The sequence below is a fragment of the Mesoplodon mirus genome (assembly GCF_964341445.2).
Source record: "Mesoplodon mirus genome assembly, chromosome: 3".
Lineage (NCBI taxonomy): Eukaryota > Metazoa > Chordata > Mammalia > Artiodactyla > Ziphiidae > Mesoplodon > Mesoplodon mirus.
In genome coordinates, this window is record NC_138978.1 from 120,198,129 (window position 1) to 120,219,480 (window position 21,352).

The 21,352-nt window shown below is 57.8% G+C and overlaps 1 protein-coding gene across 1 annotated transcript; it reads left to right on the forward strand.

Moving 5' to 3' along the window:
• Positions 1-1,920: 1,920 nt before the first annotated feature.
• On the forward strand, positions 1,921-21,085 carry LMNA (lamin A/C). The gene is made up of 12 exons (XM_082613195.1): positions 1,921-2,715; positions 14,071-14,227; positions 15,561-15,686; positions 15,947-16,117; positions 16,312-16,437; positions 16,986-17,206; positions 17,300-17,522; positions 17,952-18,059; positions 18,168-18,287; positions 18,718-18,807; positions 19,614-19,883; positions 20,160-21,085. Exons 1-12 carry the CDS (start codon positions 2,360-2,362, stop codon positions 20,184-20,186), a joined length of 1,995 nt encoding a protein of 664 aa, XP_082469321.1. The 5' UTR covers positions 1,921-2,359; the 3' UTR covers positions 20,187-21,085.
• The last annotated feature ends 267 nt before the right edge of the window (positions 21,086-21,352 follow it).

Consider the following 21,352-nt stretch of genomic DNA (forward strand, 5'->3'; position numbering starts at 1 on the left):
AAGTTCATGTTTAGGATTGAGGCCATTGTGGTGGTGGTAAGGTGGGGGGACCCTTTGGAAAGGACCTAGAGTGAAACTTAGGGTGAGTTCCCCCCCTTCTTTCTCCTGCCTCTTTTCTCCAAAGATGGGGAGGTCTGAGCTAGGAAGGGTTAAGTGTGGATTTGCTTCCCCAGCCAGGAGGGGAAGCCAGGCCAGGGGCCAGGCAGGGACTGGGGGGGATGGGGGGACGGGGGGACGCTCAGTGGAGTGGGGGCTAAGGCAGTGGGAACAGCCAGTGTCCCGCACGTTTCATTGGCACACCCACGCTGCCTCTGCTTTTGGTTTGGAGAGTACAAGAGGGAGAAACAGAACAAGGCTTTTTGTTTTGTCTGGGAAGCTGAAGGTGAGTGCCATGCCCTGGGGGAGAGGGCTGCAAGGAGGGGAAGCCATATCCTGAGTCCCTCAACTGGGTGCATCCTGTATACTCACCACACTGCCAGTCACCCCCCTAGAGATGGGAACCTAAGCATCCCCTTCCCGGTTCCTCTCCCTGAATACTCAAGAGTCCCTGCCTTAATCCCGCTCCAGCCCCTTGTCCCTCTGAAGCCAGCTCCAGAACCCAGAACAGAGGACCTGTCCAGCTCTGCTTCTCTTGCACATCCTGATATCCTGGAGCTGTAGGAGTCAGCAACATAATTTAATTTCCCCCGTTGCTCATCAGAGAATAAGCTGTGGAGGCCACAGGGGAAGGGCAGGAAAGCACATGGGTTCTGGAGCCTCAGCCACTGCCACCTCTTAGGATGAGTTGGTTGGTGGGGCCAGGGCCAGGATAAGGGAGGGGAGTAGAAGGTTGATTAGTAGAAGTCTTTGATGAGTCCTGAGGATGGAAGCTCCAGAGCCTGGGATGGGGAAGCCTGGGGACTTGGGTGATCCTGTTTTGTGAGAAGGCCTGGCCCCTCCCCAGAGCCAGTGGCAAAGCAGACCTGGCCAGAGAGGAATGTAGAGATAAGTGCAGTGCTGGCCCTGCAGCCAGCAAGGTTGTGGGAGTCTTTGCTGTCCCTACCTCCCACCATCCCTTCTCTGGCTGAAACCAGGATAGAGACCCAACATTGGCTGTCCAGCCCCCAGCCCTGCTCCCCCTTTCAGGCCCCTCTGGGAACCACAAAAATCTGGGACCTGGTGTCCTGGCAATGTGATGAATGCATGCACAGCTCTGGTATCTGTTTTAAATTATCCATTAAAATAAGTACAGTCCTGGAAAAAAAAAATAAGTACAGTCCTAGAGTTGGTGGGGTGGGGTGAGGAGTAGAAAGGGACTGAAGTGGGAGGAACCTAAGGCAGGCTCTTTTTCCAATTGCTTGAATCCAAAGGAAAGGGGCAGGAGATGGGCAGTGCCTGGGTCCAATTCTTGGCCTTCTCTGGGGCCTGTGGCTTGTTCCTTGGGTCTAAGACCCAATGGTTGGTTTTGAAGGCAGATTAAATTGGGGCAGAAGATAGGAAAAGAGCGACTCCAAACTCCTGGTCCCCACCCGAAGTTTGAGGGTGTAAAAGGAACTCAGGATCGAGAACTTTGCTGCAGCCCTCCCTCCAACCACCCCAGGGAACCCAGGCATTCTTCCCCACCCCACCCTGGCATCCTGAGATGCAGCTTTGAATGGACTGCCCACATTTGGGGGCGGGGGCGGGGTAGGGGTGACTCACTATCACTATGGGGAGGAAAGGGGGAGCCAGTGGTGGAAGAAGAGTGAGTCACCCTGATGGGCACCAGCCTTAGCCCTCCCCCTACTTTCCTGGATCTGCCTGCCTGGCACCCTCCCTTGCTTTACACCCACTTTCCCTCTCTCCCCCGCCCTTTGCCCACCCACCCTCACCCCTTGGCTCTGCCCTCTACCCCCAAGGCCTGAGGGAGTTGGGGCAAACTTGTAGCTTGGAGCGCTGAGCAGGCAGGGACCTAGACGCGAGCTTCTGCTAAGCCTCGGGCACGCGGGGGTGCGCGAGAGAGGGTAGAGACCTACTCCGCCACCACCGCCGGGTGGTCCTCTCCCCTCCTCACCCCTCCCGCCCCCCCCCAACCCGCCGTGGGTATGCGACGGCCCCTTTAAGAGCAGTGGCCCCTCCTCCCATTCCCTAGACCTATTAGAGCCTTTGCTCGGGCGCCGGTGACTCAGAGTGTTCGCGGGAGCGCCGCATCCATACGGGCCAACCCAGATCCCGAGGTCCGACAGCGCCCGGCCCAGATCCCCACGTCTGCCAGGAGCCAGACGAGAGCCAGCCAGCCGGCCGGCGAGCTCCCACCCCGAGCAGTCTCTGTCCTTCGGCCCGAGCCCCTTGCCCTTCCCGGGACCTCTGCCCCGCGGGCAGCGTTGCCACCCTGCCGGCCATGGAGACCCCGTCCCAGCGGCGCGCCACCCGCAGTGGGGCGCAGGGCAGCTCCACCCCGCTGTCGCCCACCCGCATCACCCGGCTGCAGGAGAAGGAGGACCTGCAGGAGCTCAATGACCGCTTGGCGGTCTACATCGACCGTGTGCGCTCGCTGGAGACGGAGAACGCAGGTCTGCGCCTTCGCATCACCGAGTCCGAGGAGGTGGTCAGCCGCGAGGTGTCCGGCATCAAGGCCGCCTACGAGGCAGAGCTCGGGGATGCCCGCAAGACCCTCGACTCGGTGGCCAAGGAGCGCGCCCGCCTGCAGCTGGAGCTGAGCAAAGTGCGCGAAGAGTTCAAGGAGCTCAAGGCACGGTGAGTGCGCCCAGGTGGCGGCGTGGGGCCGGGAGAGGCGCAGAGAGGGCGGGCGGACTGTCGCCCTTGCCGAGCTCCAGGCGGCTGATAACTTTGCGTTATAGTCTCCTCCCTCACCGGAACCGCCCCCAGCGGGTGACTGGCAGTGCCAAGGGAAATTGTCAAGACAGGACAGAGAAGGGAGGGGTCTCTGGGACAGGGTGGGATATATAAGGTAACGGCGCGGGCAGCAGGGCCAAGTAGGGGCTGGTGGCAGGTCCACATTCTGCCAGGGTGGGATTTGCCAGTCATTTGGGGCCTGGGGGAGAGCCTTGGGCAAAGCGGAACTGGCCCTGCCAGGTCTAAGAAATCTGGGCACCCAGGACACTTTGGAGTGGGTGAAAGGCTCCTGTTAGAACTTTCTTGGCAGGCTTGGCACTGTGCCAAGTTTGCCCAGCCTGGCTCTGAACACATGACACCCACTAAGACAGAGCTCCCAAGCTGGCAGATGTCCAGTGGTGCTGGGGAGAGGTCACCAAAGCAGGGTGGCCCCCTTTTTCCCCTGCAGGGGCATGGTGATGGCCCCCTCGGCACGACCCTTACCCGGGTTCTCTCTAAGAGTTGGGAAGCTCTCCTTCACTCCCTACCTGTCTGGGACCTTCCCTGGACTCTGACAGGCCCACCAAAGAGCTCCAGGAGAGTGTCTTCCCCACAGCTCTCACAGCCCTTGGCCTGCTTGGCCCAGGAATGCAAGGGAGGGAGGGAGACAGAGAGCAGAGGCTCCCAGCTCAGGAAGTTGTGCTATGCCCAGGTCTGCCTCCCTCCTTCCCCACCTTCCCCCATCCCACCCTCACCCTCTGCCTGGAGTCTTCGAGTGTTGGGAGCTTGTCGCTCCCTGCCTCCCTCCTTGGGGTGAGCCGCTTTCATTTTCCCAGCCAAGCTGAGCAGCCTTTGCTCCGGCCCAGTCCTCTCAGCCGCTGACTTTTTGTTGTTGTTGTTCTTTGCCTTGTTCAACTACCAGAATATAGTGACATTTTTGAAATCCAGCCGTTGGAAGCTTCAGGCCACTCCTACCTTACCCATCCCTGCCCCACTCTACCGCACCCTACTTGGCTCCTCCCTCTTTTCTAAAAAGGCCTTTGGAGCTGGGAAGTTTAGGCCCTCTTCAGCTCCCCAAGAATTTGTTTTCTATGAAGACCTCAGCCAAAGAGCACTAAAGGTGCTTGGAGATCCCTGGTTGGGGTGGGGTATGGTTTGACTTTCCTTCTTTCCCTTGGCATCATCTTCTCCAGACTCATGCTCTTCTCAGAACCTCTGTGTACTCAGTGCTTTATACCCCTTCATGAGCCCCTAGCCCCAGGCATGGTGGGTGTGGCAGATCCATCATCCCCTTGTGAAGATTAGATGGAAATTGAAATTGTGTGGAGAGGCAGGGTGACTTGCCTGCCACCCCCAACTCTGGCTGTGGCTTGTGGGGATCTCAGTTCCCCGGCCAGACCAGGGATCGAACCCGGGCCATGGCAGTGAAAGCCCAGAATCCTAACCACTAGGCCACCAGGGAACTCAGGGTGACTTTATTTCCGTTGAAAGGGATCACTCCTGTCATTGTCCACTAGTGATAGGAGTAACTTAGTTAGCAGGACAGACAGGAGGCAAGCTAAGGGGAGTCCCAGAGAATTAGTGTTCTAAACTAGTCCACTCAACTACCAAACTACTACCTTGCAGATCCCAGTGAAGGGCATTGTTAGCAGATCTTTTTCTGGGGAAGGCATTGATCAGGGAACAGAACAAGTGGAGTCTACGGTCTCTCGCTAACCCAGCCACGCCAGTCTGTCTCCTCTGCCTCCTGGTGCAGCTGTCCGGGCCTGGGACACCAGGCGGGTGTGCACGCATGTGGAGCAGGGCCGGGGGTGGTGTGTGTACTTGTTATATTTAGCCACCTGCCTCTCTTCTCCCCCACTCATCCTGGCTGGGGAGGCTGGACTTCCGGGAAAAGGGGGGCGGGTTTGCACACCTGGATCCTAGGCTGATGGGAGGCAGGGTGGAGAGAAAGAGGGCTCAGGTTGGGGTTTCTGTCCTGTTCTATGTCCCTAGTGGGAGGAGCAAGGATTTGTTGCTCCCTTTTGCATCTGCTGTGCTCAGGGTGAGGTGCGGAGTAGAATGAAGAATTTGGGAGAGGGAGAAAGGCATTGTCCTAACTCCTCCCACTAAAGCCTAGAGAGAAAGTGTTGCCTGGTTTAATGTTTAGTTAGAGCTCAGAGTTCAGGGCCAGGCTTTGGGTTGGGATGCAGAGCTGTCTGTAAGATCTTGTGGGGATTCCTGGCCCAGCCTGGGTACCTTGACCACACCCAGGGGTTTGGGGCACCCTCTCATCAGGCTGGGTTACAGGCTGCAAGCAGAACCACTACCCCCACCCACAAACACATACACACATCCTCTCAATTCTGGAGCCCCAGGGATTTGGACACCTAAGTGCGGGAAGAATGAGGCGGTTAAAAGCATCAGGGAAGGTCTGCCTGGGGTCCAGGCTTGGAACTAGGCCCCACCCCAAGCAGGACAGCTGGGTGGATGACTCAGATGCTGCCCCCCTCTCTCCCACCCTGGTGGCTTTACAAGAGACAGCAAGAGACAGGGTGGAGACAGCAGATGTCTGAAAGGGAGGGATGGGGGCCTGAATGTCTGCATCTTCTGCTCCCCACTCCCCACTGCATCCTGGAATCCTTTTCTGCCTCCTTCCTAGGGCTGTTCTGGTGGTGGTCTGGGACCGGGACTCATGACAGGCAGTATGCACAAGTAGTTCTAGAGTTGAGTCTAGAGTTATGGGCTTGGGCTGCGGGATGGTGCCCGGGTCTGTGTCTTCCCATGCGGAACTGGTGGAGGAAGGCTGAGTCAGAAGTGGGGAGATCCCAGCCCCACAAAGCAGAAGCGTCTCTTCCCCTGCAGACAAGGCCTGGGTGCTCAACGACTTCCTGAATTGCCCACCTTTTGCGGTCCTGCTTGGGACAGGCAGGGACCTGCCAGGCCCAGGTTCATCCAAGCTCTCATCAGGATAAGAAAAGCAAAAGCCAGAGAGGTGTAGAGGCTTGTGCCATGTCACACAGCAAGGGAGTGACAGGTCAGGACTTGAGCACAGGCCTTCTGGTTCTTAGTTATGTGCTCGTACCATTAAACCTTACTTCTCTAGCTTAGGGGACAGGCTGGAGGATCTGGAAGGCGGGTTGGGATGACTGAGGCGCACTCCTGCAGTCTGGAGATTCTGCTCTGGGACCAGTGTTGTCTTAATGTTCTGCTGTCCTGCAGGGCCTGTTAACACTTGATCAATAGCCTTTGCCACATCCCATACCTGGAAAGACCCAGGACCCTGCCAGGCCATGGATCATGAGTCAGAGCTCAGGGAGGCTGGTGATTCCTGTCTTGAGACTGTCTTGGGACTTGTCATGGGAATCGTCTACCTGGATCTGCAGGAGGCTGTGCCCTTTGGCAGATACATGAGGATAACAGGGATGGAGGCCTTCGAAGGTACCTGGGTCCCAGTCCTCACCTGAGGGAGCTCCTGGTGTCATCTCTTCCCCCACCCCCACCCTGAAGTCCACATTCTTATTCAAATGGAAAGAAGAAGGTACAGCTAACCCTGGGGGCTGAGCAGTAAGTACTTAAGGAGCCCAAGAGAAACAAGAAAGACAGTAATTCCTGCCAGGGCCCCTGATTGCCTTCCCACCGATTGATGCCTCCCGGGCCCGGCACATCCCCTGACCTCCAGGAATCTGAGACTTACTCTTGCATGGGACGTGCCCATTGTCCCCACTCCCAGTCCCACCCCCAGTGATTCAGTAGCTCAGTGTCAGGGCTGAAGGCAGGGACAGCTGTGGGGACAACTGGTAGGAGATGCCTTTACCTACCAGCTGTGCCCTCTGCTCCCCCTCCCTTGCCTCCCTCCTCCCCAGCCCCTGACCACCTCTAGCAGCTGCAGCAGGCAAGACCAGGTCTGGCTCAGAGGCCCAGGGCAGTTCATTCCATTCTCACCTCCCTGAGCCCCGCCCTGTGTACTGAAGATGACACAGGCCCAGCTCTAATATTCTTGGAGATAGCAGGAAAGAGGTTCTTTGGGGAAGGTTGCAGCATCTCCTACTGCTTAACAAGAGGCAAGGTGGTCCACCAACAAAATGACAGGTAGCAGGAGGTAGCGGAAACAGCCCTGGCCCTTGGTGTCCTTAGTTCTAGGCTTGGCCCTGCCGCTAAATTGCTGTGTGACCTTGAGCAAATCACCCCCCATCTCTGGATTTCCCTAGCTATAAAAGAAAGGGGTTAGGGCAGAAGGTCTCCAGAGATCCCTCCGGTTCCAGAGTAGTACAATGACCCACAAAGTGAGAAAACAGTCCTCTAAAATACCACGCTATAAGTTTGAAAATCGAATATAATTAATAACCAATGCTATTCAAAACAGAAATATTCCCCACAAGCTTGGAATTAAAAGTACTAACACCCTCCTCTCTTTCTCAGAGAAAGTTTGTGAGAAACGGTTAACTATTATGGCATTATATCCTTGGCTTATGCTTTGTTTTTACTGCTAGTAGGAAAGGACACTACGTTTTTAGTGCGTCTCCCTTCAGGACATGTCATGTAGGCTGTATCATGCAGGAGAGGGAGAGTCCCATGGACCTGTGTTGGGGAAGAAGGGAGGCTCTGGGGCGGGCAGGACTGTTACCTTAGTGCTGGCCAGGATTAGACAGCTTGAGCCCGGAATCAGACGGAGGTGCAGGAGTGACCTTGAACTGCCCCCTTCTATCCTTCGTGCACCCGCAACCTGAGGCTGGGGCTGTGAGGAAGTCTTGGCCCTTAACAATCTCTCAAGGAAGGGGACAGTTTGGGAAGGAGGCGGGGCAGGGTGGGCGGACAGGAGCTCCCCCTGCCCGTTTGTGGGAGAGGAAGCTTGAATCCTGCCTGTCGAAACCAGGAATAATTCTGGCTGGAATCCCAGGCCCAGCAGAGGAGCTGAGTCACGGTAGAGGGCAGAGTAGAGAGTGGACGGGAGACCCTGAACTTGTCCAGTCAGAGAAGAAAAGGCAGAGGGATGGCCTTTTATTGAAAACTATGATGGGTGTTCTTGTTGAGTGGCAGCAAGAGGGATGAGGGCCTGCCTGAATCAGATGAGGGACAGATGGAGGGGAGCAGAACACAGGAGTCCCTTTAGGGACTGGCTCAGGGGAGTTAGAGACCCTTAATTTCAAGGGTCCCAGACCTGGGCAGTTGAGAGGGGGCTGTTTGGGATTGCCAAGGCACCCCCTTCCTCCTCCCAAAGCTCCAACGCTGCCACCCTCTGCTGGCTGGGAGAGAGCATTGCATCTTCCCAGGCTGGAGTTGGAATGCAGTGGTACCAGAACTCCTCGGCCCTCCCCCACTTCCTCTCTCCATCTTGGGGTGCGGCTCCCACCCCCTTCCCGCTGTTGTCAGGGTTAATAACCACGAGCCACCAGGCGGAGGGTTAATACGTCCTAAGAAGGGACTGCTGAGTCACCTTCTTGTAGGGATCCCCTAAATGTCCCACCTTATGGCCAGTGGCCTCCCTCCCTCCCACCCCCAGGACATCCTACCTCTTCCCAGGCCTTCCGTCTCCCCTCCATGCCCCCACTTCTTTTGGTATGTTCCCAGGCCTCAGCCCTGCATTTTTATGACAACACAGGAATAATTTCTGGAGAAACAGGCCAGGAAGAAGGAAAGTGGAGTTTGGCTCGGGACCTGGAGGGAGCGGTAGGTCAGGAAGCCCGCTGCCTGTCGTCCAGGACCCCAGCGCCCTGGCCTCTGGCCGCAGGCCTCTCCTGCCTCTGCACAATGCCACGTTGATACACCCAGCAGCTGTGACTCAGGCCTGGCCCCCTGCCAGTCCCAGCGCCTCTGCTGGAGTTGCGTCTGAACGTGTCAACAGGCCTCCTGTCCCCCTTCTCAGCACCAGTTCCCCCATCCCAACCCTCCCTCTGCTTGGAATTAGACCTGGCTTTGTCTGGGGCGAAGACAGCTGGGAGCCTGGTGGCTCTGGAAGGGGATCTGAGGACCCTCAGACCCCGAGCGTATGTGGCAGGTGTCACGCCCAAGGGAGGCGTGCGGAAGCAGAGCCCTGCCTGCTGTGGGTGCATGTGCCTGTATGGGGAGGCCCATGCACCCACATACTGGGGGTCGACCTCTACCATGTGCTTTCCAGGTGCAGGACATTCAGAACTTCACAGGGTGGCGTTTGGGGGAGGCTCAAGGGGCTTCTAAGTCCCTGGAACACCTGCCCCCCTCAGTTCCTCTCTTCAAGGTCTCCTTTCCAGAGAGGGCTGGTGCCTTGAATGCCAGAGTGGGGAACCAGATGTCCCAGCCTATCCACGTCCTGCCCATACCTGAAAGTGATGGCAGACCCACAGACCAGCCAGGAACCCAAACAGTGGTTACTTTTGGGGGTGGGGGACCGTCAAACTTCATGGCTCCACACACAGCTGTGGGAGTAGCTGATGTTTGAGGGCTGTTTCACTAAGTCTCTGTATCATCACTCTCAGACTGGGGAGGCTCCCAGCAATTGAGCAGAAGTCGAAGTGTCTTCCAGGCTCTCTCCCTGGGTGTCTCCGTCTACTTTCTTCGCCCCCTGTGTGTGTCATGCCATTTTCTGTGTCTGTCTCCATCTGTTGCGAGTGTCCTCAGGTGACCGGATGGGCAGGGTTTTAGGGTCTGAGGCTGCTCTTCTCCAGGCCTCGGTTTCCCCATCTGTAAAAGGGCAGGAGTTGGTCCAGGAGGAGGTCCCCCTAGAAGCCTTGAGCTCCTCCTAGTCTCAGGGCATTTGGGGACATACAGAAAAAGCCCCGAGACACACTTGTTACTGGAAAGAGAATAAACCAGCAGATAAAACAACAGCTGAACGCACTTGGAAGAGGAGAGAGGGCTGGGACTGGATCTGGAGGCGCAGGGCTGAGGCGGGGCTCAAACGGAGGTGGGGGCGTGGATTTGGATAGGTGGAGGGAGGGAAGGATACATTTCAGTTTGGGGAGCTGCTGGAACAAAAGGAGGAACGTGCGGCCGGCTTGGGGTGGCTGTTGGAGACGCCCCATCACCTCGCAGGGAGTCAGCCTGGGCCGAGGTCTAGACCCCTGGGAGGAGAGGGGAGAACTCTCTCGCCAAGCCAGGAGGGCTGGGACTCACTGCTCTGCCCCCAGCCCTGCTCTGCCCTGCCCAGCCACAGGGGGCTCCCTTTCTTGTGAGGCAGGAGACGCTCGGGGGCTCAGGGCCCTTTGTGCTCCTGCCTCCCCTCCCCCTCCTCCCGTCTCAGACCGGCGGCGATGGGGAACTCGGAGGGCCGGTGAGGCTGGGGCGTGGCCAGTGAGGGGACAGGGGCGGGTCTGAGGGAGCCCCGGCTGGGCTGGTCCGACTCCTCCACCGCCCCCTGGCCGTCTGCCCCTCCCACTTCTTATTTTTAGCCCTAGCCCGTTGTCGCTGCTCCCCATGTCTCTTCCTCAGCTCAGCGGAGGAAATGGGGGCCTCTCCCTCGGGGCCTAGCAAGTTGCTCCCGGCAAGCGGGCCCAAACAGGCCTGCGGCCGGCCGGCCCTGGCTTCCATATCTGGCATCCGAGCTGGGCTGAGGAGGGTGACTCAGCGGGCGGGTCAGCGCCTGGCCCAGTGCCCACCTCAGCCCCTTTGCTGTGCTGCGTGCCTTTCTCCCTCCCCCCACGCCCCCCCAGGCAGCCCCCAGAGTCCTGGCCTGCAGTGGCCCTGGAGCCTGGCTTCCCTATCCCACCAGCCAGCCGCAGCGTAACAGAGCCCCAGCCTGGGGCCACAGCGCCAGCTCCCAGGTCTCATTTCTACCTTACTCTTTTCCTCTCTGCTCCCCTGCCCTCCCCCACCCCACTCGTCCCTCCTTCTGCGATCAGATATGCCAGACGTGGGAAGAGTTAGAAACAGGATGCCCAGCCCTTCTTGCCTCATGAGCCCGCTGGGATGGAGCCACTCCTGTGTGGGAGGAGCCTGGCGGATGGGAGGGAGAAGCCGGCAACCCACTGGCATGGCACGGGGCCTGGGGCAGAACGTAGGTAAAGCCAGGGTCTCCCCTGTGAGCGCCAAAGGATTTCCCGACCCCTGCCAGAGTATTGTGTGCTTGAGGATGAGTCACCTGTGGAGCCCCTGGTTCCCACCCTTCCAGCTCCCCTTGCCTGCCCCACCCTGTCCTCCCTGCCAGCCCAGTCCTCCCTGCCCTAGCTGTGGGGCAGCAGCCAGCCCCCAGTGGACTCAGGCACGGGCAGCAGCGCCACTCTGGGGCTGAACGCCTGGCCAGTGTCTGCTGGGGGTCCCTGCTAGGGCTGAAGACCCCAACTGGGCATTTGGAGCTGGTGGTCAGGCAAGACTGGGGAGGAGGTCGGAGAGGCACTGGGTTCCGCACTGCCACCCCCAGCGGTCTCTTGGCGAGTGCTTGTGGGCTCCCTGGCCACAGGGCTCCTGAGGTCTGAGTCATGAGCCCGTGGGCGACAGCAGCTGCTTCCCCACAGAGTGGAGCTCCCCAAACACGGCTGAGAAAACCACAAAGGCTCTTCCTTGCTCCCCTCTCTTTGCTTGGGGTTTCCCTCATCTGCAGTCCTTTCATCACATGTCTTTTAAGCGCTGATCAAAGCCTCCAGGAGGGGAAGGAAAATCGCCCCCTTAATTTCTCTGGAGGCCATTAGGGCACGGGAGGTAGAGCAGCACATCAGTGATTTCCACCTCTGCTCCCGACTTGCCGTAGGACCCTGGAGGGACCCTGGACGAAGCTCTCTGTGCCTGTTTCCTCACTCACGTAGTATTAGCACCTATCTCAGTAGGGAAGCTGTGGAGATTAAGTGAGTTAATATTATAATATTTAGAGCAGTATCTTGTACGCAATTAGGTGTGTTTGCTGTCATTATATGATTATGAGTATTAGTCTGAGTATCAGTATTAATATGAGTATTACTACCACCCCACCTTTGGGAGCAGTAGGAACTGAAGAGGTTATACTGAAGGACAAAGTCCTGCAGTTGTCAGGCTGTGTGAGCCCCCGAGGACAGGGACCGCACAGCTCCGTTGTTTTCCTCTGTCAGTGCTGCGTTGCACTGCCACAGGAAAGGTATTTCCAAGGAGAACTTCTGATGTTCCTCTTCTGGTGTCTGAGGAGGCCAGGGAGGCGGGACTAGGGAAGAGACACCCTTGAGATGCCTTCCGAAAGCATCACGGCGCTCCTTCCTGCTTCTCCCAGCTCAGGCTGGCTGGATCTGGGAGCCCTCTTTCTCCTGCTGGCTTCTCTGCTCTCTCTAGACCTGTGGCTTGGGGGGGGGGGGGGAGGGGAGGGGGAGGAGGAGTCCTGATCAGCAGCCAGAATTAACTGTGACCGCCCCCCACCCCCAGTCCCCATAGCTGCTTGCTGTGCTTGACACTGGGTCACTCACCTTCCTCCTCTGTGCCTCAGTTTCCTCATCTGTACAAGGAGGGAGTTAAGCTGAACGTATGCTCAGCTCCTTCTAGTTCTCTAAATTCTGAGAGCCTCCCAGGATGGCCAGCTGCAGCCGTTAGCCTGCAGGGTAGAGAGGCCTCTTGGCTGGGAAGTCCCTGCCAACCTTGGAGTCAGCCCAAGGGGCTCGGAATCTATGTCTGCTGCGTCGCTTCGCTTTACCAGCGGTTTTTCTTCTTTTTCCCTCCTCGCCCCGCAGCTGCCTCAGCTTCGGAAAAGTTCTGAAGTCATGGAAAGTTGGGGCTATGCTCCCAGCCAGGGGCTGGGCCGGATGGCAGCCAAAACCTGAGCTGGGTTTTGACTTTATTTTTAGCTTTTCTGGCTGAGACGGAGGAGGGGAGACATCCTCCAGATCTGGAAGGGCCTCTTTTCACAGGAGACAGACGCTGTTGCGTTAAACAGCTTGTTCTGAGATGTGGCCAGAGGCCTGGACAGAGCAAGCGTGCAGGCTGGGGGTGCTCCCCCCAGGTCTTCGGGTCCTTCCCTTGCCTGTCTGGGCGTTGCTCTGTCCCCCTCCCAGTGGAGCCCAGTTGGAGGGGAGGTGGCTCCTGTTTGAAATCTAAGCTGGTGGCAGGAGAACACCGTCTCAGTCTTGGGCCCTTCGTCCAGAGCTGCCTCCAGTCTAGCCTTCTCCATCCTGCTTCACAGTGAATTGTTGGGTCTCCTGGAGCTGAGGGCTTTGGTGGCAGGAGAAAAATGTTGGCAGGGCCACTTTTCTCCTTTCCAGGATAGAATTTTTTCCCCCTGCCCACGTTTGGTTTTCCTTTTTTCCATCTGCCATGGTGGGTTCATGCTTGAAGTCTGATGAGTTACAGATGGCAACTGGGACCAGGCCCCTTGGCTCTTTCCTTCCACTCCCTGGGTCTAGTGGTTTCTCTCACCACACATTGCTGAAGGGATCATTACAACTGAAAAGTTCTTGGGTTCCCCAGAGGTCTTTAAGAAAATAGGATCCCTCTATTTCTCTAGGTCACTCTCCAGCAAAAATCATCAGCGGCCCAGAAAGGGAAGGGAGGTGGCAGAGGCAACCCCTGTTTGGTTGGTTCTAGCTAAAGCTTTACCCAGTTTGAGGAGTGGGGAGGTTCAAGGCTGGAACCTAGATGGACCTGGAGGCCTGGGGGTCACATCTGGAGCCAGATGCTGAGGCCTGTGGTCCATGTGTCAGGCTCAGCATTCGCAGGCTCTGATGAGGCCCAGAGGGAGGGAGGCTGGAACCCCTGTGCTCTGCCCAGATCAGGGGACCCAGACACGGTCTGAGAAAGGGAAGGGTCAGTACCATGCCTGGTTGTCCTCATCCCAGGTCTCCCTGAGCTTTAACCAGACTTTCCCTCCCAGCAGTCCCCGGTGTGTAAAAGGGACTAGGGGAGGTGACAGACACCTTTAGGTCTCAAACTGATAAGTGTTAGGGACACACAGACCCAAGGCCTAGGAGCCTGGCTGTCTGGGTACCCGCAGGGAAGGAGGCTTGGCTGAATGGAAGGTGGGTGGAGTGGGGGGAGAAGGTTAAGGCCCTCTGTGGGAAGGGGCAGGAGACAAAGGTGGCTCTGTCTCTTTGGGAAGGAATGGGAGGGGAGAGAGGGAAAAGCATTCATCTCACGGGATCGAGCTTTGCCCTTGGCCCCAGGCACGTTCCTGAGTACTGAGTCATGGGAAGGGTGGAGAAGCAGGAAGGGGGTTTTGGGGAACTTGGGGGAAGTGGGAGTCCAGCCCCAGCGGCAGGGAGATGCAAACAAACCAAAGTCAAGGATGCCCTCCCCTGGCAGTTCGAGGGATAGCAGAGCCAGGCCCCACAGCTGACCTCCCAGAACCTGACTTCTCTCTCTCCCTGGGGGACCTGGCTCTCTCTAGGAACACAGACTTCTCCTTTTAAACCCACTCTTCCCTGGCTTCTTTAGCAATACCAAGAAGGAGGGAGACTTGATGGCTGCCCAGGCCCGGCTCAAGGACCTGGAGGCTCTGCTCAACTCCAAGGAGGCCGCACTGAGCACTGCTCTCAGTGAGAAACGCACGCTGGAGGGCGAGCTGCATGACCTGCGGGGGCAAGTGGCCAAGGTGAGGCCCGCCCGTGATGCCACCTGACATCTGTCCCCCCTCCCCTGACAAATGCACACTCACTCTTCCACCCCAGGCCCCCTCAGGAAGTGCCCGGTCTGACCTGTCACGTGGCATCAGAGCCATTCCCATGTCCTACCATCGTTGCACCCATCCAGACCATATTGCATCCTCCTCTGCTGCCCATCTTGTCTAGCACGGTGAATTTAAAAGAATCCACAAGCCATCTCCATTTAACTTTGCAATGAATTGTGCCTGGCCCTGGATCCCTCCTGGTTTGGCCCTGCTATAGAGAGCCATGATCTCTCTGGGAGGCAGGAGAGGATGTAGACTGTCCACAGAGCCCTGATCAGGAGTGATGGTTGATCACATATGGATGCATGTTCTCAGTGCTCAGCATGTATACGATGATCTTTACTTTCAAAACACTTTGCTATCTACTCTAGCCTCTAATCTCTCATGTTACAAGCTAAGGAACAGCATCAAAGAAGCTGGCTTGTTCCCAGTCTCACAGCCACATCTGCTCAGAGCAGGGCCAGGACTAGAGACAGTCACCAAGCTTCTGTCCTGGGCTCTCTTCCCTCCCAGGCCCTGCTGCCACGGTACACCGTGGAGAGACCAAGAGAAGCCAGCAGGTTGACAAGAAACCCAAGGCTGGGCCATTCTCCTCCCAGGTCCTGCCCCCAGCCCTTCCCAGCTGCACTGCCCAGCTTGTGCTTTCTAAGATGAAGATCTAAGACAGGTGTGCCCCTGCTCGAGCTTCAGAGGATTGTTTCGTGGCAGATAAGGGCGCGTCTCTCTATGATCAAGCCCCTGCCTTCCAGTCTGGCCACCTCTGCTATCACTCTACCCCCTGAGCCCTGTCCTTCAGGCTTCAGCAGTACTGAGCCTTCTGGAGATGTGCTGAAGTGCACATGTGTGCCTTCATCCCTCTGTGCCTTTGCACTTGGCTCCTGTCTGCCTCACTCACCTGTCCTTCAGATCTCAGCCTCTTAGAGGCCTTCCCGGAAGCCCCCTCTACCAACCCAGGCACACTTTGGTTCCTTCCCTCATATTCCTTCTGTACTTTGGATATACTTCCTTTATAGCACTTGCTATGTTGTGCCAGAGAAAGTAGGTACTGTCTTTTTTTTCTTAGCACAGTACCTACCCAGAATCATTACTGTGAGGGAATAAATATATTATTACCTCTGTGGGTATCCAAGGCTCTCACTCCCCTAGACCTGTTTCTGCACATATAAAGGGATGTGCTGGGCGCAGCCCACTTCTCAGCTTCCTTCCAGCTCTGATGTCCTATGATCCCTCTCCCCGACCTCTGCCCCCTTCCTCTCAGCTCGAGGCAGCCCTGGGTGAGGCCAAGAAGCAACTTCAGGATGAGATGTTGCGGCGGGTAGATGCTGAGAACAGGCTGCAGACCCTGAAGGAGGAGCTGGACTTCCAGAAGAACATCTACAGTGAGGTGGGAACTGCGCCCTGCAGACCGGAGGACCAGGGCTGGGTGGTGACAGATGTCAGAGCTGGGGCTGGGGGATCAGCTGTGTGCAGAGCTCCCTGCCTGACTCCCTTGTACTAGTGGATGGGGATTTGGGGGGTGGCCAGCCCCCAGGTTAAAGTGGGGCTTTACAGTGACTCCATTCAGGGTTAGGACTGGGCTGGGAACTTGGGTTTCATCCTTGAAGGACTAGTTCTGATTTTGGTTTCTGGGTCCAACCCTTCCAGGAGCTTCGTGAGACCAAGCGCCGCCATGAGACGCGCCTGGTGGAGATCGATAATGGGAAGCAGCGTGAGTTTGAGAGCCGGCTGGCGGATGCCCTGCAGGAGCTGCGGGCCCAGCACGAGGACCAGGTGGAACAGTACAAGAAGGAACTGGAGAAGACCTATTCTGCCAAGGTGCTCATTCTCCCGTGGCTCCTTTGCTGCCTCTGCCCCCAGCAGCCCTCCACCCGCCCACCCTGAGATGTCCTGTGGGAGATCAGAAGGACGGTGACAGGAGCTCAGGGTACCCGGGACCTGAGGCTGCAGCAGTGATGCCCCTCCTCCTGCCTTTGGTCGCTGCAGCCCTAACCCTGTGTCCTCCCCTCCAGCTCGATAATGCCAGGCAGTCAGCCGAGAGGAACAGCAACCTGATGGGGGCCGCCCACGAGGAGCTGCAGCAGTCCCGCGTCCGCATTGACAGCCTCTCCGCCCAGCTCAGCCAGCTCCAGAAGCAGGTGATGCCCCCACCCTGCCCCTCCCCATCAGCCAATAGTCTGGGCAGGATGTCAGGTGGAAGTCCTGAGGAGGGGAGTGTAGTGGACAGAACATGCCCCCAGGACCACAGGCTGAGTAAGAAGCCTAGGATTTGGAGTCAGATGACCTGTTTGCTGTTCCGGGACTACCTCTTATCTCACCTGTAAGACCTTCGCTTCTCAGAGCCTTGGTTTTCCCATTTGAATATGGAGATCATTCTTATCCTCCCTAACTCCTAGATCTGCCCCGAGACCCAGTGTGAGGTGTTAAAAGCATCAGTATTCTTCTAGCTGGCTGTGCCACTTGTGGCAGAGGAAATAGATTCTAGCCTCAGATTAAGAGATTTCAGTTGGATATTGAGAAGGCCTCCCCCAGTCGTCGCCAGCCAGCCAAGGCCACATTAGAGCCATAAAAGGCTCTGATGGGAGCCTGGATATCCTGGGGAGGATAGCTGGGTGTCCCCTGCCCCTTACCTCTCCATACTTGGGGCCCTTGGGAGCTCATCAGACCCCTGCCCCCCGTCACCCAGCTGGCGGCCAAGGAAGCAAAGCTGCGGGACCTGGAGGACTCGCTGTCCCGTGAGCGGGACACGAGCCGGCGGCTGCTGGCGGACAAGGAGCGGGAGATGGGGGAAATGCGGGCAAGGATGCAACAGCAGCTGGACGAGTACCAGGAGCTGCTGGACATCAAGCTGGCCCTGGACATGGAGATCCACGCCTACCGCAAGCTCCTGGAGGGCGAGGAGGAGAGGTGGGCTGTGCGGGGGTCGGGGAGGTGCTAGCGGCCGCCTCCGGCCTGCCACCAGCCTTGACTAGGCCCCCCATCCTGTCTCCCCCTCCGCAGGCTACGCCTATCCCCCAGCCCCACCTCGCAGCGCAGCCGCGGCCGGGCCTCCTCCCACTCGTCCCAGACGCAGAGCGGGAGCAGCATCACCAAAAAGCGCAAGCTGGAGTCCACGGAGAGCCGCAGCAGCTTCTCCCAGCACGCTCGCACCAGCGGGCGCGTGGCCGTGGAGGAGGTGGATGAGGAGGGCAAGTTCGTACGCCTGCGCAACAAGTCCAATGAGGTAGTCCCCCAGGTTGGGTCTAAGAGAATGCATCCAGGTTAGGGAGAAAACCTGGAAAGTGAAGGGATGGAGTTTGCGGGGAGGGCTGTTCCTCCCATCAGAGGCAGACCAGGGCAGTGTGGGTACCTCCTCCACACTCTGGTTCCAGTCCTGTCTCGGGGACTCATCAGTGGCAGTGAGACCTTCGGCAATTTATTTAACCTCTCAGAGCATCGGTTTCCTCATCTGTAAAATGGGCATAATAATAGTCCCTAACCCTTTGAATTCTTGGGAAATGAAAGTACTGAGTGTGTTTGGCACAGCACAAGAGCCCATAGATGTAGCTATTATTTATCCTTGAGGGGGAAGGCAGTGAGGGGCGGAATAGAGTGAGATAAACCCAAGAGCCTGAACGAGCCTCCCCGAACCTTCCCCTTCTCTCCCTGGCAGGACCAGTCCATGGGCAACTGGCAGATCAAGCGCCAGAATGGAGATGATCCCCTGCTGACCTACCGCTTCCCGCCAAAGTTCACTCTGAAGGCTGGTCAGGTGGTGACGGTGAGTGGCAGGGTGTTTGGGACTCTGGGGTGGCCTCGGGTGGGGATGGGTTGGCCTGAGGATGGGAGTGCTGGAGTGAGCACCCTCCTCTAATTCTCCCTCCCCCAGATCTGGGCTGCAGGAGCTGGGGCCACCCATAGCCCCCCTACCGACTTGGTGTGGAAGGCACAGAACACCTGGGGCTGTGGAAACAGCCTGCGCACGGCTCTCATCAACTCCACTGGGGAAGTGAGTATGCTGCAGGCTGGCCTCTTACTGGACAAAGCTCCCCTGACGGCCAAAGTAGGAGCTAGCTGCCCCCAACCCAAAGGGGCCAATTCAGGGCCACTTTCTCCCAGCTCTCCTGTGCAGTCCCAGGCCCCAAACTCTCCACCCAGTGTGCAGACCCAAAGCTGCCTCCCCCAGCAGCAGGAAGGGTGGAGGTTAGACAGTGAGGATTGTTAAGGCAGACCATGCTCCTGCCCAGGGAGTCTGACAGTGTCACCCTGGGGTAGAAACAAGTTCCTTAGCTCCAGTACCACAGAGGACAGAGTAAGCAGCAGGCTGGACAAAGGGCGGGCCACTCGAAGGTTCTTAGGTGGTCACTGGGTTGGGTATGCTGCACACTCCTCCCCTGGCCCTGAGCCCCTAACCCCTGGGGCTCTCATATCCCCGGCAGGAGGTGGCCATGCGCAAGCTGGTGCGCTCAGTGACTATGGTTGAGGATGACGAGGATGAGGATGGAGATGACCTGCTCCATCACCACCACGTGAGTGGCAGCCGCCGCTGAGGCCAAGCCCACGCTGGGGCACCCAGCCAGGCCTGGGGACAGCCTCTCCCTGGCCTCCCCGTGCCCCAAAAATCTTTTCATTAAAGAATGTTTTGGAACTTCACTTGCTGCCCTGGCTTTTCTTCTCTCTCCTCCCTATACCTTGAACAGGGAACCCAGGTGTCTGGGTTCCCTACTCTGGTAAGGAAGGGAGTGGAACTTTCTGATGCCATGGAGTCTTCCCATGGGAGCAGTGGACAAGGGTCTGGATTTGCCTCCTGGGACAGGGATGGGAGGACAGATGTGGGGCACCCAGCCCTGCCTCTCTCCCCCAATTTCTGTTGCATGCATCTCCTTTCTTGTCCCCTCCCCATTCCTGTCACCTGCATGGCCTCTCATCTCCCCCATTTTTCCTGGGAGAACGGTCTCTCTCACCCACCCCACTTCCCAATTAATTTTGCATGCCTGCCGCTCTACAAGCTTGCTCACTCTCTCTCCTTTCCCTCTTAAGCTCAGAGTAGCTAGGACAGAGTCAAAGCCACAACTCCCATTCCCTGTCTTCTGTCCCCAAGTCTTCCTGACCCTGCCCCCTTTTGTGTCCTCCCTTCCCAGCCCCGGCCCCCTAAGCCCTATCGCCCACCTGCCGTTAGGTTAGGTTAGGTTAGGTTAGGTTAGGTTACTCGAGCGCAGAACCCCACCTTCCCGCCTGGCAACTGGGAGCCTGCAGGAGCGCGGAGCCTGGGTGTTGGGCCTGAGCAGTCAGTCTCACACTCGCCGTCAGGCCTGAGCCTTGTCTCCCTCCTCAGGGCTCCCACGGCAGCAGCTCGGGGGACCCCGCCGAGTACAACCTGCGCTCGCGCACCGTGCTGTGCGGGACGTGCGGGCAGCCTGCAGACAAGGCGTCTGCCAGCAGCTCGGGAGCCCAGGTGGGCGGATCCATCTCCTCTGGCTCCTCCGCCTCCAGTGTCACAGTCACTCGCAGCTACCGCAGTGTGGGGGGCAGTGGGGGTGGCAGCTTCGGGGACAGCCTGGTCACCCGCTCCTACCTCCTGGGCAACTCCAGACCCCGACCCCAGGTGAGTTGTCCCTCTGCCTCCACACCCCCACAGGCAGGGGGGCCCTGGTCCCTGAGGATTAGGGTGGCCCCGTGGGGGGAGAGCCTTCTCTTCCGCAGCCCGGGGGAGTGGGAGCCTCCTCCCCGAAGCCCAAGATCCTAGATGGTCGCTCCCGCGTCCTGCCCCTCCTGTCTGAGCCCCAGATTGGAGGGCAGGGGCGGGGCGGGGGGTAAGAGGAGGGAGGGTATGGGCCAGGTGCTGCGGCTCACACCTCTCCCCTTCTCTCTTCTCTCTTAGAGCCCCCAGAACTGCAGCATCATGTAATCTGGGACCTGCCAGGCAGGGATGGGGGCGGAGGCCTCCTGCTTCCTCCTCACCTCATGCTCCACCCCTGCCCTGCCCCTCCTGGGAAGGGGCTTGAAGCCAAAGAAAAATACCCCTTTGTTTTTTCTTCTATGTTTTTGTTTTTTCTAAGAGAAGTTATTTTCTACAGTGGTTTTATACTGAAGGAAAAACATAAGCCCCCCCAAAAAGCGCATCTATCTCAATCCCCCCCTTTTTTTCCCTGCTTCTTGGAAACTCCATATCTGCCTTAAAACCAAAGAGGGAGCCAAGGGAAAGGGATGCTTTTTACAGAGCCTAGTTCCTGCTTTTCTGCCCTGCCTGCTGCCCCCATCCCGGGGACCCTGTGACATGGTGCCTGAGAGGCAGGTGTGGAGTCTTCTCCGCCAGCCTCCGAGGGAGTAGGGCTGAGCCAGGCCCCTGGGCCATCCCCCATCGTTCCATTACACCTGGCTGAGGCTCCTCCGCCTGCCCCGCCCCCAGTTCCCCCCGCCCCCAGCCCCGGGATGACTTGATTCTCCCAGGTACCAGCTGCGCTTGCTTTTTCTGTATGTTATTTAGACAAGAGATGGGAATGAGGTGGGAGGTAGAAGGAGGGTGAAGAAAGGTTAGAATGAGCCTGCCGTCACCCAGCTTCAGAGCCAGGGGTGGGCTCTGCCCAGTCACTGGAGGTCGAGGTCAAGTGGGTGTAGGGGAGGAGGGAGAGGGAGGCTGACTAGAATGGGGGAGAGCCTGCTGGGGCCCCACCGCAGAGGAGGAAGGTGAGGAAGGGTCAAGGGTGTGTGGCAGTGGATTTTGGCAAACACTAAGGAGCCCCTTGCCTCCCATTTCCCATCTGCACCCTTTCTCTCCTCCCCAAATCAATACACTAGTTGTTTCTACCCCTGGCTGCTGTGGTGTCTGTCTTTGTTGGTGGGCGTCACTGTGTGTTCTGAGGGGCAGACACACACACACACACAAATGTCGCTCAGTCACTGCATCCTCACACCGCCCAGCCTTGCCCCTGCTCTAGGGAAGATACGACAAGGCCCTCAGAGCTTCAGATGCACATCTGGGCACCCAGCGGTGGCTGATGGGGAGAGGCTCTGACCTGAGCATTGCCCACCCAGTGCAGGGCTCTCCCTCCATAAGTCCCTCAGAGAAGCAGA

Excerpts from the sequence above, each read along its gene's own strand:
- LMNA (XM_082613195.1), top strand. The coding sequence starts at position 2,360 with ATGGAGACCCCGTCCCAGCGGCGCGCCACCCGCAGTGGGGCGCAGGGC. Across the intron at positions 15,687-15,946 it reads AGAAGAACATCTACAGTGAG|GAGCTTCGTGAGACCAAGCG; the intron begins GTGGGAACTGCG and ends CAACCCTTCCAG. Across the intron at positions 19,884-20,159 it reads ACTCCAGACCCCGACCCCAG|AGCCCCCAGAACTGCAGCAT; the intron begins GTGAGTTGTCCC and ends CTTCTCTCTTAG.